Source organism: Bacillus rossius, chromosome 5 (assembly GCF_032445375.1).
Source record: "Bacillus rossius redtenbacheri isolate Brsri chromosome 5, Brsri_v3, whole genome shotgun sequence".
Lineage (NCBI taxonomy): Eukaryota > Metazoa > Arthropoda > Insecta > Phasmatodea > Bacillidae > Bacillus > Bacillus rossius.
In genome coordinates this window covers 71,447,457-71,459,515 of record NC_086333.1, presented here as the reverse complement: position 1 = coordinate 71,459,515, position 12,059 = coordinate 71,447,457, and the positions used below count along the sequence as shown (strand labels likewise).

The following is a 12,059-nucleotide window of genomic DNA, read 5'->3' as shown; positions in this document are numbered from 1 at the left end:
GTATCACAGCCAAAGAAAAAAAAACATATATATTTGTTATATTGAACTGTGATAAGGCAAAATACCTTAGATATTTGACTTTGCTTCAAATTAACGCACAAGTGGTTTGAAGGCCTAACCCGAGAGTTAAATTAATGTAAGTGTGCCTGGGCGTTAAAAGCACACTAATTTGTTATTAAAATAATAGCACACTTATACGGACCACATTATGTGGCAAAGTTTCAATACAACTGAAATAACACTGAAATGCAAGTTATATCATGGAATTAAGTAGTATTTAGCCAAAACTTAATTCATATAATAAAAAAAAGTAATCCTGGAAATATTTGAAATTGAAGGAATGTCATTCCCGGACCAAAAAAGTTGTACCAAAGTGCATGGATCAAAAATATTATTTTAATGTGTTTTACTGTGAATCTCTTATTGAATTACTTAAATCACATATACTTGCGTATTTATTTTTACTGTTCTGAATATATCCGATTTAGACCAACCTTATACAAATTACTTTATCGTAAAAATGCAGCATATGAATTTTACCACAATTTTGGTGCAGTATGTATTACAAAACAGCTTTGATAAAACTAAAAACTATAACACAGAAATCCCCATTTTAAAAACAAAATTGGAGTAACCATAAAATTATGTGTCTACTTATAAGGCATTAAGACTACAAAATATTTTTTTAAAATGTGTGTGTTTAGTCCACGTGCACCAGAAGTAAATTCATGCTTATCTATAAAAATATGAAACAGGATGTTGGTATGTATGACGCTGATCAATTCAGACACCCTTTAACCTATTGCCATGAAAGTTGGCACATATAAGTGTTTTTTCATGGAGAAGGTTTTAATGCTATCCATTTTTTGTAACTTGCGGCTAGATGGCGCTTCAGCGCATCAACTTCTAAACCATTCAACCGATCGTCATGGGTAAACAGAAAATCTTAAGTCATAAACATACAAACAGCAATATTCTGTGTCATTTCTCTATTTTCACCACACTGTCATATAACGCTATCCATTTTGCGTTAACTCGGGGACAAAAAATTACTCTAAGTTCAGCCCGGGCAAAGCCTGGTACTGCAGCTAGTTAGTTATAGATAGAGATAAATTATTAGTATTTTTTTTTCAACAAGAGATGATAATTAAGAATAGTAAGGATGCTGGTATGACCTCAATTGAAAAAAATGCTCTTTTTCCACGCCCTGTACCTCTAATCTGTTCAATGGCACTTTTTGGCGCCTCTTGACGGTTTATTCCCAAGTTCCCTTTGATAATACTTCTTATCTGTTTCTGCATTTTTATTATTCTTAGGAATCATGTTAAATCATTAACTCCAGCTGAATAAAATGAAAAACAAAATTCCACTTGAAAATCAATTACATTTATAAAGTCTATCTTACTAGTCTGCAAATCCTTTTGACATTACAATTCACAGTGTTCATATACCAAAAATAAAATAAACTTTCAAAGCTAACCTCTTAAGTTTATACATATTTTTTACATTTTCAATCACACTATTCCCATAAAAAAGAATGATACTTATAAAGTTAACTGCACAAATCAATAAAACTTTTCCACATGAATAAATAAATTGTAGATACTTTAAATGAAATAAAATAAAATAAATAGGATCACGGCAATCGTCAGCCATTACGAAAAATGAGTACACAAACAAGCAGCGTTACGAGAATTCCGCAGCATCACAGCTGCGTCGTTTCTACCTCTCCCCTGCTGCCTCCCCTTCCAGCCGTTAAAACTAGCATATAACCATGCTACATACCTAGTCTATCTCCCTACACCACTAACTAGCATATAACATGCTACATACCTATCTCCCTACACCACTTTTTCATCATCCCATTCGATCACTAGTGCATGTGTTGGAGTGGCATCATCGCTGATGCACTCTCCTGCTACACCGGTTCCCCCACCACATACCTAACCATTCCCCTCTTGCGATCGGAGTTTTCTTAATGATCGAAAATTGTAGCCCCCTCAGCAAAGAAGTTGAAACCCGCCTTCCGGTCAAATTGGAAGGGAGGTCCCGTCCCCGACTCACCCTGGGTAACTATGCATACAAAAAAAAGGAAATAAAAAAAAATGTAATTTGCTCCAAAAAATCGCACCCGGGCGGTCGAGCTATGAAAGGCATAAATACTACGAACGTATACAGCAAGACTTTGGCTCATTTCGACAATCAAACAGATTAAGGCTACTCAAAATTTTATTATTAATACCATTTTCAAAAGATCCAAAAAACCTATATAATCAGAAAATACCAATACTATAAAAATACTATATAATAAAAACAATTAATTATAAAAGTTCAAAAAGAGTCCTACTGGGAGCCGGATTTATTTACGTGCACGATCATGAATATTTGCAGGTCTTGCTTCCAAGAATCAAACAGCTGATAACCATGACCTTCAGAAAATACGTAGATATAGTTCAGTCAAATGCGCCATGCAATATATCACTCAATCGCAATGAGGCGGCTGCACCAAAAACGTTTTTAGTTCTGAGAACAAATCTTGCAGGTAGACATAATATAAATAATAAATCTCTTCAGGGCATAGCAGCAATTTCTACACTCCACCTTTATCATAGTCCAGCCAAGGAGCATTGATCCATTTTATAGAACGGGAAGGTCTAATCCATAAGCTTGCACCATTATACGCAGTTCATATAAAAGTTCGCCTCACAAAACTATGCTTCTTTTTAATAATAAATCTTGATCCACAACCCGCTACTGCCAAAGCTATGTGTCGCCTCTTTACCTTAGCGTAGATTGCGAATATCTTGCCGCTGAAAGACGCCTCTGGGTAAGGCAAGGCCCCATCTTAGCAGGCCCCGGCGAGGACTGGCCGGTGCGGAGTCGAAAAGCTGTTTTTGCTTGCCTCGCGACATACGTCCGGTCGCGGCGACTCCAAAAAAACCAACAGACCGCGGCGCACAGTTCAGTCCGCCCCCGCCAGCACTCGAGCGTTCATGACGTCATCGGTGCATCGAACCCGCGCTCCCAGTAGCCGGCCATGAAAACACAATCGATATATAAATAGAATAACAATAAAACTAGAATGACACCAAATCAGAATAAAACTATAAAAGGAAAAAATCACAATAATTAAATAATTAACCCAAAATAACATTAAATTAGATTTAACAAAAAGAAATCATTTAAAATGGAAATAATTCGTAAAATCAATAATAACTAAAATAAATAAATAACATAAATGTGGCCTGGGGGCCACAAAGTTTCACTTAAAAAATTGGTTGTCTGTAAAGTCGGTTTACGGACGATACTTTAACGTGACGTCATAACAAAACATTGATGAAATGATTGAATACTTTTATGAATAAAATTGAATCATTTCTATTGAATTATCACTATTTTGTATTGATACAAAGAAGGAGTGAAATGAAATCAACAATTTAACTGATAAATTTACTTTTTATTTGCACTCATTAATTCAAATATGTTTATTACTTTAACGAAGAAATTATTTTGAATAAAACTTTTATACATGTTTGCTATTTAACTTCTTCCAATCTGTGTTATTCTGTTAAGGATAGGACGATGATAGGGAAAGTAGGAAACGAATGGGAGTGTTTCAAGTTTAATGCTGCCTCGAAAAAAAGTCAACTCGATGGTTGTTCCAATCGAGTGGAAGAGATATGCGGCGCAAGCGTACGATGAGCGCAACGGGACAAAGCATAACGGGACACTTTTTCGTGCGTGCAGCCGGCGTTCATTGATTTATTAGACATTGTCACGTCAAATCAATACTTAAGCTATTCAGTAATTAAGAGACTGTCTCAGCCTCGCCCTCACCTGACGAACACCTCGACGCTGAAGAGCAGCGTCCCCAGCAGACAGAGTTCCAGCCAGAAGCACCGCAGCAACACCCGCACCAGGCTGGGCTCCCGACGCAGCTTCTTGGACCTCTGCAGCTCGCGGGTCCACAGCCTGCAAGCCAGCCACGCCCCCACGTCGCACCCCTGCTCTCACGACGCCCGCCTGCAACGCTTCACGCTCCAGAAACTGCTCAACACGTCCGGGTGGTGCTCGCTTACAGAAAACAAATACTGCAATAGGGACAACAAGGGAAACTGGCGAGAAATACGCGAAACCGGCGATGATAACGAACCAATGGCGGCTTCAGGATGACTTTTCGGGAGGGGCTATCGCACAAAGAAACGTCGTAGTTGCAAAAAAAAAAATGAAAGTGGTCAGATATTGGCCTTGGAATATTATTATTATTATTTAAAAATTACAGGTTTCAAATACAGAACCTTGGTAGCTCCATGCAACTTTTGATGAGATAACAGTTTAACATATGAAATTAAATATTTAAGTAAACATCAGTATACACTAATCAATAAAATTGGTCTCGGGAGGGGATATCGCCCCCACCGCCCCCCTTCTGGAGCCGTGCTTGTAACGAACCTGGCAGTCTGGAGTGTACCTACATTTTTTAAATTCGTGAAACTAGTTAACAGTAGTGGCTAATAGTGGCGTGAAGTGTAAAATAGCTTGAAAGCAATGCAGTAAGCTGTTCTCGTGCTTTGCCAATGCTAATTGGCCAGCGTTTCCCAATATCGTCCTGTTACGAAAAGCATTTTAGAATAAATACCCTGAGGGTGAGTGGGTAGTTCTGTTTCCATATTTCATTTTCAAACTGTAATAATATTTTTATGAAATAAATCTGTGATTATAATTGAAAATTTAAAAAAAATAATAATTTTATGAACATGTTGCATCGCCCCCTACTACCAATAACACTGACTGAGAATGTCTTATGTTGATGTTTTCTAAATGTTTCCAAGTTATTTTGTACTCATGTATCTTTTATTATGTATAGTAATTTATCTTATTTTGTTTGTGCTTTTAATATTATTATTGATTTGGGTTGGATTCTATTTTTCACGCTTCAAATTACTGGAAAAACCCAGCACGTGTGCACACGACTGCGCAGCAATGAACCATAACTTTCACTGGGCGCTGCCACGCCAGCATATCAGAGCGAGCCTTGAGGTGGTGTGATGTGTCTTCCCAATATTTCTCCTTTAATGGTAGTTTTTTCTGGATCTGTGTTGTAATTGGTCAGTCAACATGGGGTTCTCCCCCTTCTGTTGTCACGTTTGTAAGAGAAGACAACTTGACAACTTGACAACTTTGTTGTCAAGTTAGTTGTTGTCTGCATGCAGCCGCATTGTCGGCAGCTCGCCAGAAACAATGAATTAAAGTTAGGAATAGCTAACTTCACAACTGCTGTTTGGGGCCAGGCTGAAAAGTAACCTTTTTTTAAATTAATTTTTTAACATTTAACTTAAAATTTTACTACAGACGTCAGCATCGGCCCAGGGTGACCGTTGTTGCCCTCCCGGGATATTTTCAGGTGATTAAAGTGTCTTGTTACTATTCTAGGTTGCTTAGCCGGGCCAACCTGGAATGTAACAAACACAATTATTCTGATCCACACATGTATGAAACTTAAGTTTTTCTGGATTAAGAAAATGCATTGCCGGGTTTCATTTTCTTGCATTTTACACCACTCTATTAAGGTTTTATACATGACTTTCTATTCAAAATTTGATTCAATTAAAAAAAAAGTATTTACAGAAGCCTAGTTTCCAAGTTAAAGAGAGCTGATTAAAACAGAACTTTGTTTCTTACTGTTGCATCAAATAACAATGTTGTGTGTCTGGGATACGTACTTGACAGACTTTCTACACTCTTACTTCAGGCACTTTCTCAGAAATTTTCCTGTTCCACCCAACAGATGAATTATAATATAAATTTTTATTAAAATGCATGTCAACAATACTATTTAAGGTGCAAAATTATCTATAAAATTTTCCTGCACGATACAGTGCATATGCACAGTTGATTCCATCAGCAATGCCCCAGCCTTACAAAGAAAACAAATATCTTTGTTTGATAAAAATTTAAAACAAAACATTGTTAATTGTGATCAGCAAAATACTATAAATATTTGATTGTGCTTCAAATTAATAAACAATGGTTTCTATCCCTAAAATATAATTATGTTAGTAAAAATTAAATACCGATTTTATTAATGATGCATGAATTTGTGATTAAAATACATAACAGGTTAACGAAATTTAGATATTATTTTAGAGCATTAAGATATCTTCCATTTTCCTGTTTTCCAGGTTTTGGAGACACCTTTTCAATTCCAGAGTTTTTCCCCTTTTCCAGATTTTCCCTGTCTGACTAGCCATGTACGGTATAGGTACGAATGAACATGTTCCACAGATACACACACACACACACACACATACTTACTGCTCAAGCTTGTCGCCCAGCAGATCTGATTTGTGGGATCTGAGTGGAGCGTACAAGTCATCTTCCGTGAGGTCTCGCTTGAAGCCCTTCCAGAAGATCGGCTGTGTCCAGCTGTAATAAGATGTGCAGAGCAATTTTTGATAAAAAGGCTCACAGCAAAGGAAACGTCAATAACATTTCGATGATAATTACGAGTCCTCGATACTCGAGATCCAAGCACGGTGGAAGCGTTTGCAGTTTTCATGGCAGGTTGATTCTGCAATGGTTCACCATTGCCTTCTGCAGTTATGTTGGTTACGGGTCCACACAAACACAGTTCTGAACACACGAAGGCAATCTTCCACACGTGAAAAAATAACTGATCTGGCTGGGGAAATAATGTGGGACCTTGGGCTTGCCAAACAGAAACTCTTTACCACCGAGCCAATAGGTTTGTTTTACTAGAAGTCTGTTCTTGACACTTTCCTTTTATCTCTCAGAGCGCCCTTGTCTTTGAAGAGACATTTAGGGAAAAAAAATTGGGATTCCAGATCAAAGTGTGAAAGTTTCATACAGAAAATTATTTTCTTACATATGTTACAAACAAAACTATGTCACTGTTGAAGACCCACATCTAAACGCAAGATGAAAATATTGCAAGTCAGTCAAGTGTCAGATGCCACAGCTGTACAGAGGTCAAATCACTCGCCTCCCAACAAAGACGATAAAGGTTCAATACCACATTAGGTTGAGCATAGATTTTGGGCAAGTGGGAATAATAGTGGTCATTTCTATGTACCAGTGGGTTTTCTCGGGATAGTAACATATCCCGCCGCCCATTTATTTTGTTGATTCTCCATTTAGCATCTCATCATCTTTCATCATCTCTTAAAGACCTAATTTTCCATGTCCATCTAATTACACATTAAGTGTCCTGTATGTAGAGTGTAATTGATTTCAGATAAAATTTATCTTACAACATTTGAGAAACAAATATCTTCAAATATTTTTAATAATATATACACTGTATTTTGCAGAGAATTTTCTCTGCCTTGACTTTAAATTGATAAACGGAACATCACCAAAAAAAAGTTGAAAATAGAACTAACAGGTAGGGCCTAATTATGCTGATAAGAACATTTTTTTTATAAAGTGACAGGTATTTTACTAAAAAGTGCACACATAGGTTTAACGAAAATATTAAAAGGTGAGTTGAGTGGTGGATACCAGAATTTTTTTTTTTTGGGGGGGGGGGGGGGGGGGAAATTGGCTAAATTATTATTATAAAAAATAGAAAAAATAAAAGTTGTACATGTGTATTCAAAATAACTTACATTTCCATTTTCGCACTCAGTAAAATACTGTCATCACTGATATTATGCAGATTTTGTTTTTAATTCTCTCCCCCCCCCCCCCGCCCCCGGGCATTCACAAGTGGATGACTTGTGGAGGGTGCAAGTGGATGACTTGTGGAGGGTGCAGGTGGATGACTTGTGGTGGGTGCAGGTGGATGACTTGTGGTGGGTGCAGGTGGATGACTTGTGGTGGGTGCAGGTGGATGACTTGTGGTGGGTGCAAGTGGATGACTTGTGGTGGGTGCAAGTGGATGACTTGTGGTGGGTGCAAGTGGATGACTTGTGGAGGGTGCAAGTGGATGACTTGTGGAGGGTGCAGGTGGATGACTTGTGGTGGGTGCAGGTGGATGACTTGTGGTGGGTGCAAGTGGATGACTTGTGGTGGGTGCAAGTGGATGACTTGTGGTGGGTGCAAGTGGATGACTTGTGGTGGGTGCAAGTGGATGACTTGTGGTGGGTGCAAGTGGATGACTTGTGGTGGGTGCAAGTGGATGACTTGTGGTGGGTGCAAGTGGATGACTTGTGGTGGGTGCAAGTGGATGACTTGTGGTGGGTGCAAGTGGATGACTTGTGGTGGGTGCAAGTGGATGACTTGTGGTGGGTGCAAGTGGATGACTTGTGGAGGGTGCAAGTGGATGACTTGTGGAGGGTGCAAGTGGATGACTTGTGGTGGGTGCAAGTGGATGACTTGTGGTGGGTGCAAGTGGATGACTTGTGGTGGGTGCAAGTGGATGACTTGTGGTGGGTGCAAGTGGATGACTTGTGGTGGGTGCAGGTGGATGACTTGTGGTGGGTGCAGGTGGATGACTTGTGGTGGGTGCAGGTGGATGACTTGTGGTGGGTGCAGGTGGATGACTTGTGGTGGGTGCAGGTGGATGACTTGTGGTGGGTGCAGGTGGATGACTTGTGGTGGGTGCAGGTGGATGACTTGTGGTGGGTGCAGGTGGATGACTTGTGGAGGGTGCAAGTGGATGACTTGTGGTGGGTGCAAGTGGATGACTTGTGGTGGGTGCAAGTGGATGACTTGTGGAGGGTGCAAGTGGATGACTTGTGGTGGGTGCAAGTGGATGACTTGTGGTGGGTGCAAGTGGATGACTTGTGGAGGGTGCAAGTGGATGACTTGTGGTGGGTGCAAGTGGATGACTTGTGGTGGGTGCAAGTGGATGACTTGTGGAGGGTGCAAGTGGATGACTTGTGGTGGGTGCAAGTGGATGACTTGTGGTGGGTGCAAGTGGATGACTTGTGGAGGGTGCAAGTGGATGACTTGTGGAGGGTGCAAGTGGATGACTTGTGGTGGGTGCAAGTGGATGACTTGTGGTGGGTGCAAGTGGATGACTTGTGGTGGGTGCAAGTGGATGACTTGTGGTGGGTGCAAGTGGATGACTTGTGGTGGGTGCAAGTGGATGACTTGTGGTGGGTGCAAGTGGATGACTTGTGGTGGGTGCAAGTGGATGACTTGTGGTGGGTGCAAGTGGATGACTTGTGGTGGGTGCAAGTGGATGACTTGTGGTGGGTGCAAGTGGATGACTTGTGGTGGGTGCAAGTGGATGACTTGTGGTGGGTGCAAGTGGATGACTTGTGGTGGGTGCAAGTGGATGACTTGTGGTGGGTGCAAGTGGATGACTTGTGGTGGGTGCAAGTGGATGACTTGTGGTGGGTGCAAGTGGATGACTTGTGGTGGGTGCAAGTGGATGACTTGTGGTGGGTGCAAGTGGATGACTTGTGGTGGGTGCAAGTGGATGACTTGTGGAGGGTGCAAGTGGATGACTTGTGGTGGGTGCAAGTGGATGACTTGTGGTGGGTGCAAGTGGATGACTTGTGGTGGGTGCAAGTGGATGACTTGTGGTGGGTGCAAGTGGATGACTTGTGGTGGGTGCAAGTGGATGACTTGTGGTGGGTGCAAGTGGATGACTTGTGGTGGGTGCAAGTGGATGACTTGTGGAGGGTGCAAGTGGTTGACTTGTGGTGGGTGCAAGTGGATGACTTGTGGTGGGTGCAAGTGGATGACTTGTGGTGGGTGCAAGTGGATGACTTGTGGTGGGTGCAAGTGGATGACTTGTGGTGGGTGCAAGTGGATGACTTGTGGTGGGTGCAAGTGGATGACTTGTGGTGGGTGCAAGTGGATGACTTGTGGTGGGTGCAAGTGGATGACTTGTGGTGGGTGCAAGTGGATGACTTGTGGTGGGTGCAAGTGGATGACTTGTGGTGGGTGCAAGTGGATGACTTGTGGTGGGTGCAAGTGGATGACTTGTGGTGGGTGCAAGTGGATGACTTGTGGTGGGTGCAAGTGGATGACTTGTGGAGGGTGCAAGTGGATGACTTGTGGTGGGTGCAAGTGGATGACTTGTGGTGGGTGCAAGTGGATGACTTGTGGTGGGTGCAAGTGGATGACTTGTGGTGGGTGCAAGTGGATGACTTGTGGTGGGTGCAAGTGGATGACTTGTGGAGGGTGCAAGTGGATGACTTGTGGAGGGTGCAAGTGGATGACTTGTGGTGGGTGCAAGTGGATGACTTGTGGAGGGTGCAAGTGGATGACTTGTGGAGGGTGCAAGTGGATGACTTGTGGTGGGTGCAAGTGGATGACTTGTGGTGGGTGCAAGTGGATGACTTGTGGTGGGTGCAAGTGGATGACTTGTGGAGGGTGCAAGTGGATGACTTGTGGTGGGTGCAAGTGGATGACTTGTGGTGGGTGCAAGTGGATGACTTGTGGTGGGTGCAAGTGGATGACTTGTGGTGGGTGCAAGTGGATGACTTGTGGTGGGTGCAAGTGGATGACTTGTGGTGGGTGCAAGTGGATGACTTGTGGTGGGTGCAAGTGGATGACTTGTGGTGGGTGCAAGTGGATGACTTGTGGTGGGTGCAAGTGGATGACTTGTGGTGGGTGCAAGTGGATGACTTGTGGTGGGTGCAAGTGGATGACTTGTGGTGGGTGCAAGTGGATGACTTGTGGTGGGTGCAAGTGGATGACTTGTGGTGGGTGCAAGTGGATGACTTGTGGTGGGTGCAAGTGGATGACTTGTGGGGTGGGCGAGAAGTCTCTAAGGGAGGAGACGGGAGGAAGCAGCCCTCACCAGAACAGCAGCGCGGAGAGGCAGTTGGCCGCCGCCCGGGGGTTGGGAGGCCTCTCCTGCTTGTCGGGGCCGTCCATCCCCTCCGGCGCTCACTGCCGCGTGCAGCCGGGCATCGGCGCGTCTCCCCTGCACCTGCGGACACCAGCACACCTCACATCTCTGGTCTCCCCAGGTACACGGATCTCCCGTCAACCACTCTTCTACTTCAACAATGCACGGAAACATACATGGCAACCAATGACTTCACATTTCAACGTTAGGCAATATTAATGCTTGTATACCGTAGCACGGGCAGTATTTGCATGTATAATGAAAATAAACCACAAAGTAATAATAGAACACTATATATTCTAGTACTTGAAACATTTTTTTAAAGTATTTAGAACATAAATAAACATGCCTACCACCGCAGCCAAGTGCTTTGCTTCTACTGGTCGCATGGAGCAACGTAAACAGAAGAGCTCAGCATCGCCTAGCTGAATCGTACGGGTCCGTCTACGTCTGCGTGCTGTTGTTGAAACTCCCGTTCCGCGAGATCCGTCTCCGTTTCCGTGTCTTTCATTGACTGCGCAAGAACGCATGCAGCTAATGTTAAGCAACCACATTATGGAGTACCGATTTATAAACTTGCGCATAAACGCAACGCAAGTTATTGTTTAACTTCTAACTTTATTGCGTTTTTGACGGCTATATTTGAAAATAGGTGTTCCGAAAACTTTTAAAGACGCAGACGGCACACATTATGTGCATACAAGACCACGATTTTTTTTTTATTGTATACATCATGTTTACACTTGTTAATATTATCACATAGTGAAAGAGAATTAGCACCAAGATCAAATTTTTGACAATATATTTTCATTATTAATATGAATTATCAAAAGAAGCCCAGTATGAATTTTTTCTACGATTTTACAATTTATATAGACTAATGTGATTTTCTTGCGTTGGTTCCGTGGTTGTGTTGTGGACTCCCAGCTTTAGGCCGGGTACGGACGCAACGCGCAAGAAAATAACGCTCGTTCATAAAGCGCGACAGTGGCAAGACGTCACCAACCCTAGGACTTTTCATAAAACAGTATAAAACAAATTTCTTCACTCAAGCTTCTTTTCATAATTGGTGGTTATCATGAAAACGTACGCATGAAATTGTCAAATTTGGCTAGCACTTTGCGGGAGTTTACCAAGTAAAAACGTAGTGCGTGTAATAAAAACATCATAGCCTCTTATAAACATTACGTGTGCGTCTTTCAAATTATGCGGAAAACTTAATGGAAATGCAATAAGCTGAAAGTTGGCCGATGCTTGCGTTGCGTTGCGTAATACCGCCTTGAGTAAT

General features: G+C 42.1%; 1 protein-coding gene across 4 annotated transcripts in view; it reads right to left on the bottom strand.

Moving 5' to 3' along the window:
* The window catches only part of LOC134531996 (ATP-binding cassette subfamily C member 4-like), a 125,250-nt gene that overhangs the window by 32,632 nt on the left and 80,559 nt on the right, over positions 1–12,059 (bottom strand). For all 4 annotated transcript variants that reach the window (XM_063368111.1, XM_063368110.1, XM_063368112.1 and 1 more), the window contains exons 2-4: positions 10,721–10,852; positions 6,316–6,426; positions 3,838–3,972 (exon numbers count right to left, since the gene is read on the bottom strand). In XM_063368111.1, the coding sequence (XP_063224181.1) occupies positions 3,838–3,972; positions 6,316–6,426; positions 10,721–10,797 (323 nt within the window). In that variant the 5' untranslated portion in view covers positions 10,798–10,852. The remainder of the gene's footprint in view (positions 1–3,837; positions 3,973–6,315; positions 6,427–10,720; positions 10,853–12,059) is intronic.